At 41.3% G+C, this 16,223-nt stretch overlaps 1 protein-coding gene across 1 annotated transcript in view; it reads right to left on the reverse strand.

Annotated features, from left to right (window-relative positions):
• NHERF1 (NHERF family PDZ scaffold protein 1) overlaps positions 1–16,223 on the reverse strand; it is a 73,901-nt gene that overhangs the window by 7,241 nt on the left and 50,437 nt on the right. Inside the window, exons 2-4 of the mRNA XM_089536839.1 lie at positions 13,339–13,500; positions 8,168–8,321; positions 1,392–1,432 (exon numbers count right to left, since the gene is read on the reverse strand). Of these exons, the coding sequence (XP_089392965.1) occupies positions 1,392–1,432; positions 8,168–8,321; positions 13,339–13,500 (357 nt within the window). The remainder of the gene's footprint in view (positions 1–1,391; positions 1,433–8,167; positions 8,322–13,338; positions 13,501–16,223) is intronic.

The raw sequence follows: 16,223 nt of genomic DNA on the forward strand, positions 1-16,223 counted from the left end.
TGTGTATTGCTCCCTTCCCCTCCAAAACCATCTTGTTTCCATTTTTGACTGATCTCAATTTAGCATATCATACGTTGGAGTTAATCTTAATTATTTTTAGTGAAAATAAGGCAGTTTTGTAAACAAACTATAGTTAAGCATAATCACAGTTTGTCCAGGATTCTGTGATACAAGAAGCAATGGTTAACTGAAAATAAAAGGACAAGATTATCAATTTTTCATTGCCATGCTGAGAAGGCAGCGATAATTCTTAACACTAAATAATGGTTTAATGTTACATCGTAACCAGCCCAGCCTCTGCAACATAATACATTCAGGTTTAGGGCTTTGATAAACTTTACAGAACACCTTTAAAAGATAGGTGCAGGAGATCACTGGCTATATTGTCCCAGGTACTAGAATCCTAAGCAGTGTAACATTTCAGAGTCTTTTACAGTTGCTGCCTTAATGTTTTAAAACAAGTTTCTATTCCTGTTTTTTTAGGAAAATGCATATGCAATTCAAAAGCAATTACTATTTTACCTCTCATGGAAGTTAGGTTTATCAGTTCATAGTGCAATACAGCCACTTTCCTTTCTAAACTGGCTTGCTGATTATTAATCAATTAAAGCAACAACAAAAAAGTTGTATGGTATATATGTATATAGTCACAAATCTCTTCCATTTAGCTTTACTCTGAGAACATCTTCATTCTGTCCCCTTAATTCATGCCCCCCTGCCCTCCTTTTGAGGTTCTAATGAGGTTTCTTTTCCGCTCTGTGTTTAATTAGGTTTTGTTTTTTCAAAGCAGACTGGAAGTAACATGGCCTTTTGGGAAATTGGGACTGGCTGTGAGATTCCACCCACAGGGTGAAGAATGGGCCATTCTGTTCCTGTGACAAGAGGCAGGCCCTGAGATGAGTGACATTCCTTCGAGGGCTTTACCCTCCTCTCCTCTAGCAAGAGGCCAGCTCTGCTCTGAATAAAAAAATAAAAATTAAATAAAGAACCACAAAGGCAGCAAGGCATTGGGTCTGGCTTGAAGGATGTGTATCTGTGTGTGCGCACATACAAATGTTGCCTACTAATGCTATGGCAAACAGCACAGGGCTGCTCTTCACTTTACCCGTATTCTCGATGGACAGGGTTTCTACATGATTAAAATTCTGTGACAAAGATGTCACCATAGGCAAGGCTGACACACTTTATTGGGTTCATGTGTCTGGGACTTCCTAATAAACATACACTGAGAGGACATTAGAGTCATTCTGGAACCTGCAGGCACTGTTTTATACATTTTCCTACATGAGGGTAGAATGGAAAGAGAAAGAAATAAAACTGCCCTGCTGAATGTGGCCTTCTCACAACGTAAGAGGCCCATAAATGATCCATGTACTTGGCAGCAGCTTTACCTTTTCCACATCACCATTGGCAACTGGCTCTGGCAAAGGACCTGAGGGGGGAAACCAGAACAAAAAACATGTAGTTAATGGAAGAATTCCATTTAAATGGATTTCTCTACAACCTTTCTGCTGGTTAGCATATCCTTTGTATAAATGTCAGCAGCCTGAAACAAGTAGAGCTCCTTCTACTGTGACCTTCCAGTTCTGTCCCAACCTCCCATCTTAATAAGGGCCCATTTATACATGGAGATGCTTCCTCCATTTCAATATGCCATTTGATTTACTGGATGGATAGGTGGATCGGTGGCATCAAAATTATATACACAGCTTCAGCCTTAGGCTATCCTTCCACCACCCAAGATGGCAGAAATCATCTGGGAAGAACCATAAGGTTACTTCTGCACACACAGTTATTAACAACATTTTTAAAATTCCACTATTCCACCCCAAGGAGCTCCAAGGTAGGTTCACATCCTTCCCCTCACAACAAACCTGTGCAGTAGTCTGCATGTTAAAAAAAAAAGAGAGAGAAAGACTTGAGAATGTGACTAAGGAGATTTCAGTCTTGATTTTACTAGTCCTGGCCCAACACTCTGGCTTCTAAACCATGCCATCTCTCAGTGGTGTCCGTACATTTGTTAGTGCCATTTCATGAGACAGCATCATAAGGGAAGAAGGGCTGGTGCCTTCCTACAGCTGCAGGTGGGTGAAGGGGTAGCAAAGGTATGATGTTAAAGGTAAGTGACACCACCACTGCCCCACACTTCAGTCCATATCCAGGAATGCAGTTGTAGAGAGAACTTTTGCTCCTCTCCAGCCTAGTCTTGGCAAAGGGCTGTGCTACATGGCAAGGACTGTAGCCAAGACAAAGTTTAAGAAGATTGTTTGCAAGTCCAAAGGTCTAGGATTCAGTCCTTGGCACTGAGTGACTATGAGCCAGAGAAGGCTGCCTCCCAAGACCAGAAAACTGGGAGCTGTTGCTAACCAGCAGCTATCTGAGTGGCATAACTGACAAAACAGTTATGAAGTAGGAAAAAAATTGTTGCAAGTCTTGATCTCATGAACCAAACACACCCTTGGAGCCAAAAGCGAGACTAGGTAGTGTCTTATTTGGTTCTAGAAATGTGCTTGGTTTTTGGCCTCTGTGGAGGAAACTGAGCCCTGGTTCTCTCACATACTCATGTGCATGTACACAGATGACATATGAATACTAGGATACTTTTGACTCATCAGTAGCCTTTGCAATGAAATGCTTCTGCCAAACCTGTAAGACCCTCCTCCTAGCGCACTGCTTCACTCTGTCCTTAACCCCAACACATGCATTCATGTCTTTGTGTGTTAACAACTAACAGAAGTCCTAGGAACCGCCCTCTCTCTCTACCTACACTTACTAGAGTTCATATTGCTTTGCCGATATCCTGCATTTGCTTTAATCCCACTTACAATGGTCAACTGGTTTGTTGTCTTTCAACAGTTTTTGCTTTATTCTTTCTTTATTAAATTTTTATCCTGGTCTTCTACTAAAAGTGAACAAAACAACAGTTGAGATGGCTAATATCACTAAGAACAAATTAAACTACAAAACCATTAAATCATCACAATAGTTAATACAGGCTGAATCTCCCTTCTCCAGTATTCCAAAATCCAAAACTTTTTTCATGGAAGGCTGAGATAGTGACACCTTTGCTTTCTGATGGTTCCTTGTACATAAAGTTTGTTTCATGCCAAAAAGTATTTAAAATATTGTATAAAATCACTATGCATCTTTTTAATCTGGCCTTTTAAAATTCAGGCTATGTGTATAAGGGGAATCTGAAACATAAATTAATTTTGTGTTTAGGTTTGGGTCATGTCTCCAAAATCTCTCTCTCTCTCTCTCTCTCTCTCTGTGTATGCAAATACAGGTATTCCAATATCCAAAAAAAATCCAAAATCCAAAACACTTCCGGTCCCAAGTATTTTGAATAAGGGAGACTCAACCTGTTATCATGAAACATCCAAACATTTCATATTTCCTTCAATATTTAATTTAATTTATTTTCATATTTCATTTAATATCATATCATACTTCACTTTATGTCTCACCTTTCTTCCAATAAGTGACCCAAGATGATTAACCAATTATGTTAAAACCAAAAACAGTTAATACCATGGCTAGTACATAAGTTTTAAGAAACTAACAGTGACATTAAAAACGTAAACTTTAAAAGATCCGCTGGAAAGACCCATGCAATTATTCCTGCCTATATTAGTAATAATTTTTTTAAAGTTCCACCCTTTCTTCAAAGAACTTAGAGTGGTCCAAATGGTCTTGTCCACTTTGTCATTATATTCTCACAATGACCTTGCGTGATAAGGTCGACTTAGAAAAGAGACACAGAGAGATAATGGATAAAAATGGCTCTGGAAATTTCCATCTTGGTCTTCCTGGTTTTAGCAGCCACTTTAAAACAGTTTTTAAAGGCCACATTAAAAAGATGCATATGCACACACTTCCTAAAAGCCACAAAGAGGGGAACTGAGTGCAGTTTTGATTGGAGGGCACCATCCATCTTGTAGGAGGGCACCGTCCATCTTGCTCATCTTAACATGCGGGCAGGTTCATAATGAGACAAATAGTCCCTTGCAGAGACATAGCCACGATTTTGGGAAGGGAGGGTCCAGACTAAGTGCCACCATTATAATGGGTCTTGGGCGTGGCGGTGCGGTGGCACACACCATTCATTGTATCTAATGGAAGGGGGGTCTGGACCCCTCAGACCCTGCCCCCCTTGGCTATGGCCCTGTCCCTTGGGTCACCAGGCCCATGGCAATTTAGGTTTTTGAGGACTGAGCCCATCACCTTACACTGGAACCAGAAAAAAAATGGCAACTAGTGCAGGTATTTCAGTATTGGAGTAATATGATCTCAATATAATTTAATTATACTTTTGGATTATTATTTTATTGGACACCTTGGGTTCATGGGGAGATGTGATATATAAATATAGAAAATAAAATATGTAGCATAATGGAGTGGTAGTTAACCTGAGAGTGAAATGTCAGTGTTTCCAAATGTTCTGAAATAGAGAATTGGGGGCCCACCAGAACAGTGCCATCAGGCTACAAAAATGATCTTCCTTCCTTCCATCAGTGAGCCACCCCTGCTGGATCTCAGTCTTCTCTGTGAACAGAAGGAGCCCTTCCATTAAAGGACACCTAGGCCTGTTACAGACTGCCAAAATAAAGCTGCTTCGGGTCTCTTTGGAGGTATGCTGTCTAAATGATGCACGCATCCTAAGAATCCGGAAGCTGCACCAAAGTTGCACTCCAGTGCTTAGGAATGGAGTGTGGCTTTGGCGCGACCTCTGGACTCTTATGATCCATGCATCATTTAACATACCTCCAAAGAGACTCGAAGCAGCTTTATTTTGGCAGTCTGTAACAGGCCCTAGATAGAATCCAAGCCACCCATGTACAGTAGGCCTTGTTCATGCTCTGTAACCTCCTCTGATGCATGAGGTTTGGTGATTTTTGCAAAAAAATCATTTTCCCACTCAAGCTTGCCTCCAGGTACTGAGGTCTCTCTCACACACCCAAACTAAAATAGGACCTTTCATTCAAAGTTAAAGCATTTTTTTTAAATTAGCCCCTGCTGAGCCCCACACCCGGTTCTAGGCATGAAAATCTAGTCCCAGGTCCCTCCCTCAAGTTGCCCCATCTATATCCACTTATACACTCTATACACTTATGCAACCTAAAGCCAATCCAATATTTTGTTGTCTCCATAAGTTGTTTCTGACTTATGGGTTTTCTTGGCAAGATTTGTTCGGGGTTTTTTTGTTTTGTTTTGTTTTGTTTTTTTGCAAATCCACTGATTTCAATGGGCTTAAGCATGGCCAAATTTGCATTGGATTCAAACCTACAGATCATATATTTCTGTGAAAACCCACTTCTAAAACCTTCATGCCATGTCCTGGGGACGGTCATTCCAAACTTTACTTCAATGCCAACAATGATCTGCATCAAGAAATGCAAATACAACCACAGCAGCAGGCTGGATCACCCTGTCACAATCCACCTTGTGTATTGCATTACTGATGTTCAAAGGAAGCAGCCAGCCCTCTGTTTAAGTGTGGTTTGGCATCCATTATTTAGCTAATTCTGAGGTATAGCTGCCAAAGACACAAAGGCACTCACCTGACAATGTATTCTTTGTTGATCCAAAGGAGAGAGAAAGTACATCCCCCTCATGCTTTATATGAGGCAGAACTTTGGACTAGCCTGGAAGTTTCTCTGTTTATTCAAATTCCTACTAACCTATCCTGGCTCCCTTTCTGAGTGTTATACCTGAACAGGACTGCTCTTGACCATCGACAACAGCAATACAGTCCTGTGTCACTTTAAAGGCTAACAAATTTACAATAGCATGAGCTTTCATGGACTACTAGTGTTATATATCCTCAGCCATTTCTCCTTTGCATGTGGGGATGAGTAATTAAAATAGTTTTGTGTTCCTCTCCCCATATTTGAACACCTTGAAACAATGTGGAGGAATTCTTTTATATAGAAAAAAACATATGGGTTTTGTACAAAATCCTGTTTTCTGTGCAGAAACCAGGTTTTTGCACAAAACCCCACGTTTTCCGACACAGAATAATTCCTCCACAACACTTTGGGACATTTGAATACTGGGAGAAAATTGTGCAAGATTCTCACAGCAAGCAGTGATTCAGAAAGAGACATGTTACTCCCAGGGATATCAAAAAAATTCTGCAGTAGATTGGGTATCAGTGTACTCACCTAATACACTTCACTTTCAGAAATCCTTAATTTTAAAAGAATAATTCTGAGGATTTTCTTAGTTGATGAACCCAGAAACTGTACACATTTTAAAAATTCTGTACACACTGCTCTGTATTATTTATGCATGACAAGAACAGGGCGTCTGTGGGACACTTTTCATTGGTAGTTCTCCGAACTGAAGATTGAAGAAATTTGTTCAAAGCCAAGGGAACCCATTCATACAGCAGAGAGAGCTCTCACTCTTTTAAACTTCTCTACCTTTTTGCAAATTTGAGAAGGCCTTTTTCAGGACTGTAGCATCTTTTATTGTTCTGGCCAGCCAATTGTTGAAAAAGAATACCCACTGAAGGACTAACTGTAGCACTAACAATAAGCTATTTTGGTGGGAAATGTAGGAGGTTAACAGGATTAATTAAGAGATTCCAGAGCACTTCCTCTGGCTTTCTTGTCCTGTGAGTCCCAGCACACTAATCACTGAAGCAGTGCTTTCCTTATGCTTCCCCATCCACCCATCACCACAGGGGATCCCAAAGCAGGCTTGAAGTTTGGAGAACATATTGCATAAGATATATACTTGGGAAGAAATGGAAGGGAAAGGTGATTCAGGATTGGGCCTCTCCAGTTCTTGGAGACTTCAGCTCCTTCACACAGCTGAACACACTGTACAACAAATGAAAGAACACTCCTGTAAAGCTCTTTTGGACTACCACTCTCAAAAACCCTTGCCATTGGCCATGTTGGATGTTGGCCATGTTATGAGAGCTGTAGTCCAAAATATATGAAAGGCCAGGTCTTGCAAAACAGACCACAGAAAGAAGCATGTGAATTTAAATGGATTCGCAAGGGCTCACTGTATTGTGTTACAGAACTACATTGATCCTATTTCAGCATGGCTGTCACTGCATTTTAAACTAGGTCATACTTAATTGTTTATAGGAACACCTGTAATCTGTCCTAGAAAATTTATTTAAATTTAAATGTGAGGGCGGGGCATTAATTATTTTATTTTCTTCAAAAGATGCCACCCAACTCAAGATGCATTTGGCACTAGCATTTAGGAAATGTTAAATCCCTGTATCATGGTATCCTTTCCAAACTGCTTGATCACAGGCAATCTCCCTCACCACAATTTCTTTCCAATACCTAATTTTGAAGTTGAACAGACAATGGTTATGTAGATTCTTCTGTCTTAGAGAATTCCTACTTCTAGCCAACTACACAGGGTGTCTCCTTTGAGCACTTGCATTCTCTCATCTTTACCTTCTTTCAAAGTCATGGTTTATGCTTATGCACATTTCGTAATCATATTTTAACCCATGTTGGCACATTCTGATTGAAAAGAAAATTTCATTCATTGGCTGGCTGGCCATGTGTAATTTTGAATCATGCTTAATGCCAGTAAGGGAATTTGGGGGGCGGGGCATATTCTTAAGCCTGGCTCCCAATTTCTTATGCCATTGTTTTCAAAGAGTGGGCATACACTTGTCACCTTGAACTTATGGAAAGAAAGATGGGATATAATTAATAACTAAAGAAACAACTGTACCAAACTTGTGTACTGCTAATATTCCCTTTTTTATTAATGACTGTATGCACACACCAAATTAAAAACTGAGCATTATTTGACAAAATTAACACAGAATGCACAAGGGGGACTAGTGGAACTCAATTTGCCTGTGCCTTAAAGAATTTAGAGGCACCTATAAGCAAGTTGGCCCTTGATGGAAATTGTGTGGATAGTCACTTTCCAACTGGGGATCCTGGAACTGGTAAGCCCAATGCCATCTCTATCAGGAAGAAGCACTCATCTGCAGCTTGCAGAGTAGTTGCCACTGCCTGCTTCCTTTTTGCACTTTTAGTGGTGCTTGGTTCATGAAGAGGGGAAGGTGGAAAGTGAGAGCATTTCTTGCAAAAACTGAGTCAAGACTCATTAATAATAATAAAAAGAATTTCTCCCTGGATACCAGGACAATATCTGTCACAAATAGATGATGCCTCACCTTTCAGATGCGCTTCAGAAGGGATTACTTTGCACTTCTTGAAAAATTCATCTGTCAAACTATCCACCACCAACAGCTTGGTGTCGTCTCCACCAGATCTTATGGCTGAAACAACGTCTGCATGCTGCTTGCCTTCCATGCACACCCCATTCACCTGCCAGGAAGACAAGATAAAATAGATTCTTTATCTGTAGATTTGACCATCCACAGCTTGAAAATATTTTAAGAATATATAAATTCCAAAAAACAAACCTTGATTTTGGCATCTTATATAATGGACACCATTTTATTGAGCCACTGCATTAATGAGATCTGAGCATCCACAGATTTTAGTATCAACAGGGGGCCCTGGAAGCAAATCCCACTGGATACCAAGGGCCCACTCTGTTAAGCAAGGCTGTCGCCTTAGACAGATTTTCTGAGATGATTCACATAATGTTCAGTAGTGGTGCAGCTTTTGCTAGATGATGCACTTTTCTCAAATGGGGTATGTGTGTTTGTGGATGGAGAGCTTCTGGTCCCTGGGTCAAATTCAGCCAGGAAGGATCAGCCCTGCAGTATCCTCACCAGGCTTTGTTTCCTTTCTCAAAGAACACTGCTCACAATCCTTCCACACAAAAATCCATTCCTGGTTGCCTTAATGTTTCCTTGTTTCAATAGTATAGTTTAAGGAGTGGATGGGAGGGAGTATTTTATTCTTAATAATGTTAGATAGCTGAAAGTCAGAAATTTTTGTTGAACATTCCACAAAAAAAATCACTTTGCTGAAGAATCACAAAGCACTTCCTTTGAGTCCACACAAAGTTGTTTATCAGACGAAGGGAATTGGAAGTATAATCCAATGGCAATCTGAATGCAATCATGGGGTTTAATGTTATTGTGTGATAACCCACTACACACAATTCGGGCAATGGGAAGTCAGTCTGAACGCAATCATGTGGTTTCACGTTATTGCATGACAGACTATCACATGCAAATTCGGGCAATGGCATGCTATTTTCGGGCAATGGGGAGCCAGTTCGAATGCAATGCATATTCACATAATTGCACGAAACTTGCGACTTTTAAGTGAATGCATTCTGGCCCCACTTTATTTTCATTCAAATTTAAGAGAAATTCCTCTCGTTTGATAAACTCCTAAGTAATCTACAGAGGCCACTGGGATATTTTCTATGGAACACACATCTCAAAGATGAAGGTCACAGGTGGTGAGAAACTGCCTTTAAGGGAAACCCATCTGCCATTACTAGTCCATCCACTGACAAGTCCCCAGCACACCTCCAAGGAATTCAGGGTGTCTCAGAAACTGTAAGACCCACCACTATAGAAATGACTAAGGTGATGCCACTGCAGTGTTGTGAAATTTGCTAAGAACCTCAAGTAGTCATCATGACCAGAAATAGAAATTCTTGGCAAAACAAAAGCTCCATACTGGTTTGCATTGATGCTCAACAATTATCCCAGTCTTACAACATCCAGAGTTACAAGGAAGAAGGAAATGTGGCCACAGAAGTCTGCTGGAGATTATTTTATCATTCCTAATCACCAGGTCTGAGGTTTCTGTGCTTCTCAGAGCTGCAGTTTCGAAAACATTTTAACCAGGAGCATTGACCCACAAACTGGTGCTAAACTTTGGGACTCAGCACTTGGCATGATGCAGCAGAGAGGTTAGGAGGGAATGTTGCTGGAATGCAACTATAGGGACAAGGCAAACCTGCCAGGGCACATATCCTGATGCCAGGGATGTAATCAAATCTTTTATTGCAAGTTTTAGGTAATGTCTCGGGTCTCTACTTTCAAGTCTAAAGTTAAGTCTCAAGTCCTTAAAAGATGCTTTCAAATCAAGGCTCAATTCAATCCTGGGAGCCAACTTTGAACAGAAAAAAAGATGGTGGAAGGGAACTTATCATCCCAGGCAACTCCCATTGAACATATTTGGCCAGAAGCTCAGGAAGAGAACACTTAAAAGATTTTGGAAAGCTGCTGTCCTAGGAGACAATCCTGGGTTAGATCATTTATTGGTCTTACAGTAAGCCAGTTTCAGATGCTTTTGTAGGCATGGGAGTTACTACAATGAGGTACAATCTTGTAGCACCTTTCAGACTAAGTGAACAAAAGAAGTTGTAGCATTAGCTTTTGTAGATCTGGTCAAGCGCTACCTGGAATATTGTGTCCAGTTCTGGGTGCCACAATTCAAAAAGGACATTGAGAAACTGGAGCATGTCCAAAGGAGGATGGCTAAAATGGTGAAGGGTCTGGAAACCATGTCCTATGAGGAACGATTTAGGGAGATGGGGATGTTTAGCCTGGAGAAGAGACGATTAAGAGGTGATATGATAGCGCTGTTTAAACATTTGATGAGGTGTCATATTGAGGAGGGAGCAAGCTTGTTTTCTGCTGCTCCAGAGAACAGGACCTGGAACAATGGATGCAAGCTACAGAAAAAGAAATTCCTCCTCAACATTAGAAGGAACTTCCTGACAGTAAGGGCTGTTCGACAGTGGAACACATTCCCTCGGAGTGTAGTGGAATCTCCTTCCTTGGAGGTCTTTAAGCAGAGGCTGGATGGCCATCTGTCGGGGATGCTTTGATTGAGATTTCCTGCATGGCAGGGGGTTGGACTGGATAGCCCTTGTGGTCTCTTCCAACTCTACGATTCTATGATTCTATACTTCCTCATATGCAACAAATAGACTCGGACTAACATATTTGAATTCTACAATCACATGGTCACTTACATGCATTTCTATACACATGGAAAATCGTATCCAGTTTCTCATGTGTGATAGTAAAACCTTCTGTCAAAATTACATATATTCCAAAGGAGTAAGGGAAAGAAAGATATTTAAGATAAAGGGGATTAGTCCTGGTTCCTCTATTGGCAGTAGACATGCTAGCCCTGTATTTCCACCTAATCTTCAAGGAAGTCTTTTCCAAAGTAATGCAATAAGATGTTCTCCAAAAGGATGAAACTGCCAAGATATCCATGCAGTCAGGTACCACAGTACAGTAAGATGCCCCTATGTTCTCTGAGGTGAGCAATGGAGGGGAGACCTACCAACCTGACCCTGCACTAATTAAGGCTTCTCTCCATTAAAGTTTAAACCAGGGCAGAGATGGTCAAGATGGCAGGAAGGAAGAACCCTTCCTCCCCAAGCAACAGCCACTGAGTTGAATGCACAGTAATTTACCTGGCAAAATACTGGCTGCCAACTTCTCTTGTGGCAAGCAAAGCTATTACTTGCTAGTTTAACCCAAGGACAGAGTTATGGCGAAGATGAACAACACAACATTATAAAATGTGTCTACTGGCCTCTGGTGTGCACATGGGTCTAAATTTGTCAGGTAGTCACACTGTCAGTTTGTACACAAGCATCACGTGCCTGGTGCAGGCCTGTAAATCCAGCCTGTGTACATCTCCGGCCACACACACCTGGCAGCTTTGCTTGTACAATCCTGTGCTAATCACTTCAGGAAAATCTGATTTTAATGAGGTTTTGCTGGTTTCTCTGCTAATCCCTGAACGGCTCCGGCATAAAAGATCTGGCTGTAATTGGTGCCAGGGCAACTAATACATTTGTCTTCCCCCTAGTTCAGCAGTTCACAAGCCTTTTAATGAAGTGAGTCAATAACACAGTTCTGTCTGCACTGGATTCTCACAGTCTGACAAAATCATATTTCACTTACACCTTCTCAGCCCTGCTATTTATCACACTTATATACTACTCATTAGCCTAGATTCTCTGAGCAATGCACAAGGCAATAAAATTATGTTCAAACAATTACTATCAACACCATGTAATTTAAAAAAAAACAACGATAAAACCTGCAGCAAATAATTTTAAAAAGAGCGTATGAACTGAAAATAAAACCAGCAGGAAGTACAAAAGAGTACAAAGATCTAAAAGCATTAAAATAGTTCTTTAAATCCCTGGGAGAATTTTTAAAAGATCTTCACTGAAACTGAGTGGAACCACTGAACCGGAAAAAAGCAGACCTTCTATGGATGGGAGCCACCAGTGAAAAAGCCCTATTTAATCTATGACTTGGGACATTCTCTTCTGGTCCTTTAAATGGATTTATTCTGCTATATTTGGGCATAATATATCACTATCAAAATGGGCAGCATTACAGTTAATAATGTGTTTAACGTTATTAGCCTGGTGGGCCAAGACCCTGGAAATGATTTGAAACTACAGGAGTTTTATCCCCTAAACTAATGTTCAGCAAACAATGAAAATAAGCATATTTTTTTTAAAAAAATACTTCCTTAATTAAATGAATATCTTAACATTCTTCTTGTCTTTTCTCAAAGTGTCTGTTCTTTCTACCACTTTATTCTCACATCAATTTTTTGAGGTACATTGAAGCAGAAAGAGAACAACCGGCTCAAGATCACCCAGTCTTACAGACTTGCATATTCCTGAAAAGTTGTAATCCACTCCTAAACATATCATTCTTGACAACCTTTTTGCTTTGTTGTTGTTGTGTGCTTTCAAGTCATTTTTGCCTTATGGTGACCATAAGGCAACCCTGTCATAGGGTTTTCTTGGCAAGATTTGTTCAGAGGGGATTTGCCCATTGCCTTTCTCTGACCTTGAGAGAGTGTGACTTCTTCAAGGTCACCCAGTGGGTTTCCATGGCTGAGCAGCAATTGGTATCCTGGTTTCCAGAGTCACAGTCCAATACTCAAACCACTATACCATGCTGGCTCAAGTGGGACATGTTACTATATGGAATTTTGACCCCCTATATAGTGGGCAATAGTAATAAACAGGTCATTGTGTCTTTTTGGACTAACATGACATCTCAGGGCTCCATGAATTCATATAATGAGGACTGCTATAAAAACAGTGTGACTTTCCAGTTTGAGGCAAACAATTTGTGAGGAACAAACTGGATATATCTTCATCACATTTTTACCCTCCCCATTGTGATCTGTGTGACTTCCCCAAGGTCAACCAGTGGGTTTCAATGGCTGAGCAGGGATTCAAACCCTGGTCTTTCAATGCCCTAGTCCAACATCCAAACCATTAACCACGCTAGCTCTATACCATTTTTTGGTGGCTGTCCTATTTCTTTCTCACTTTTGAGTGCTCTTGTTTCAGACTGATGTGCATCCATACTGTTAGCCCCTTGACACGGCCTTCCCACTTCCACACAACTCTTACCTCAATAATACGGTCTTGAGGTTGAAGCCCTGAAGCTTCAGCAGGTGAGTCAGGATCCACGACCCGGACGTATTGGCCTGGCTTGGTTTTATCACTGTGGAGGTTGAACCCATATCCATTGGGACCCTTCTTCATTTGGCAGAGACGAGGCCGTAATTCTTTCTGAAGGAGAAGAAACACAAGAAACGTTTAAGCTTGAGAACCTCTTTGTCAATGTCTTCTCAAGTTATACAGAAAAGGACCAGAGTGGCAGCACTTGCTTCAGTTCAAATGTTGTTCCTTAAGGAGCACCTCTGCAGTACAGCTTTGGGTCTGCAGAGGATTACACACCCATCCCTGTGACAGGTCTCTATGTCCCGAAGCATGGCCACAAATATATCATTCATCTTATTGTTCCTCCATTAAGCTCAAGGGGGTACAGAGAAGTCTCTTCCTCCTCACTCTTACCCATACAGTGCATAGCTGACTTGTGAGACAAGCCAGTCAGAGGGGGAGAGAGACACAGACTAGTGCAAGGGAGAGCAGTGAGTTTCTGTATGAACTAGAAACTGGATCTCCCATTGTGCCATCCAAGACATTCACCATACTATCACACTGGTCCCGCATACTTATTTCATATTAGCAATGGAATTAACGATGAACCCCTAAATTTAGAAACCCCTCCAAACCTGCACCAAAGTTTTGCAGCTGCTTTGCAATGTTTTAATAACCCTCCAACATTTTGCAATCCCCCCCCCCCCCCCGTCTGTGATACAGACACATCGATTCAGGGTTTGTAGTTAACAAAGCTAGCAACAGAGATAGTTCTAAATACTGCAGCCTGTCTATGTCTGCAGAAAACACCATGAGCCCCATAGAAGGGAAGATATATTCTGTTGTTGTGAGTTGGGGCAACCTCCTGCTAATTTATGTTATAGCTTTTATTACTACCATGTTTTCAAATATTGATCAGAGGAAAGAGAGCACAATAGCCCCACCAGCCCCATTCAGAGCTGAGTGCTACTAATTTGCTCTCACAAGCAGAACTTCCTATTGTGGTTTACTGGCAGTTAGCATACATCATGACTCTACATGAATAGCACTACCCCCTCCACCAACCCAGAACAGTGCAGGATTCAGCTCAGAAACTCAGATTTTAAAAAAGTTTCTAGCACTTATAGCTGCACAGGCAAGCTTGAGTGAGTGTGGACTGTTGCATATTGGAATCTCAGAAAATCAGGGAAGTCATTCAGTGACAGCTATGAAAGGGAGCATGTGTTTTTGCCCCTCCTACAGTTCAGAACAGATTAATTAAGAAAGTAGTGGAACAGTTCAGAATTATACAAAAATTGTGCAAATCTGCATATTGATTTTGTAAATGGAAATAATGAATTTGCTGACTGCATAATTTAGTTACAACTGGTTATGGACTTTTCATCCCTTTTCTGTAAATTGCTTCAAGATGTCTTGGCCTTCAGAAATGAGGCATAAATTTAATAAACAAACCAGGTGACTCAAGGCAACTTTTCCTGGCATAAAATATGTCAGGCAATTGTTTAATGTAGAATACTCCTGTTCAGTTTACATCATGCACTGAGAACAGTTTTGTAACTTTTGTACAACCTATTCAAAGATGACACAAGAAGTGAGTAAAGAGGGTTCACATTTCAGACATGCTACCTACCACACACCTGCCAATGCAAACAAGCACAAGAAGTTACCATTTATGATACTTCTCACTGGTATTTATAGTTGCAATAGCCTACCACTTTATTCCACTTGTTAACCACAAGATCTACAAAGATTAACACCTACTTAGTACTGAAAGTTTTCATAACAGTCTGCACAAATTAGAAACACCCTCATCTTGTTGGATTTCCTTCTTCTAGTACAGAAATAGGTAATTTGTGGCCCACCAAATGTTGTTGAACTGTAGTTCCCATTACTCCCTTACCATCAACTATGGTGGTTAGGGCTGATTGGACTTTTAAGCCCAACAAAACCTGTAACACAGGGCCAACTGGCAGGGCCACCTTGCCTTGTATTTTTCCTTGAGTGAAGATAGCACGGCTGGGTGGTAAGAGAGGGTATTTAGTAACTATTGGCCCAGTACAGACAGGCCCTTTGTGGCGTGCCCTTGACATGCTAGGGTTGCTCAGGGGTGGGGCGTGCACACACCCCGCAAACCTAGCATGTCACGGGCGTGCCGCAGCTGCGTGGTGCACACAGCGATGACGTGCCAGCAGCGCAGCGTCCAAATGGGGCTGCACCGCTGGCATGTAATTTCAACGTTGCTGCCGCTTTGCCATGGCGCAAGTGCACCACAAAAAAGGAGCTGCTTCTGCGCACTCCTTTCTTGCTGCACAGCAACGCCACACAATTTGGTTGCTATGGCGCTGCTGCAGAGCAAGGAGAGGTGCCTCCCCGGCACCTCTTTTTGGCACTCTGTACCGTGCCATTGTTGTGCTAAACGATTCTCAAGTGTAGAAGTCCTGGCACACCTAGCAGGAGTTGTCCTCTCCAGATACTGAAGTCAAACCAATAACAGGAGCACAAGAGTTTCACTGAAAAGGAAACATTCCATCATGTAGCATGTCTCCATGATATACAGGGTCCAAATCTAGCCTGAACCATGTCATTTGCTAACACAATGAGAATGAAACATACCAGATACTACAGTCCCAGTGATGCCTTCCAGATTACTTAAAGAATGAAATAGTGAGGTCAAAGTGTGTCAGTTCAATAGAATGTGCTTCCTTTTAACAGCACTTCCTCTCTGTGGTTTGCTCTCCATTAACAAATGCTATAATTCTGTGAAGGCTGAAAATTTAGTGCAGAATTGCACTGAGAACTTCTGTTGCTTGCTGAAATCTCAGAAACCTCAGTCAGGGAGCTCCTCCTCCAGT

The sequence above is a fragment of the Sceloporus occidentalis genome, unplaced genomic scaffold (genome assembly GCF_023333645.1).
Source record: "Sceloporus occidentalis isolate IW3139 unplaced genomic scaffold, rSceOcc1.0.p SCAF_1, whole genome shotgun sequence".
NCBI lineage: Eukaryota > Metazoa > Chordata > Lepidosauria > Squamata > Phrynosomatidae > Sceloporus > Sceloporus occidentalis.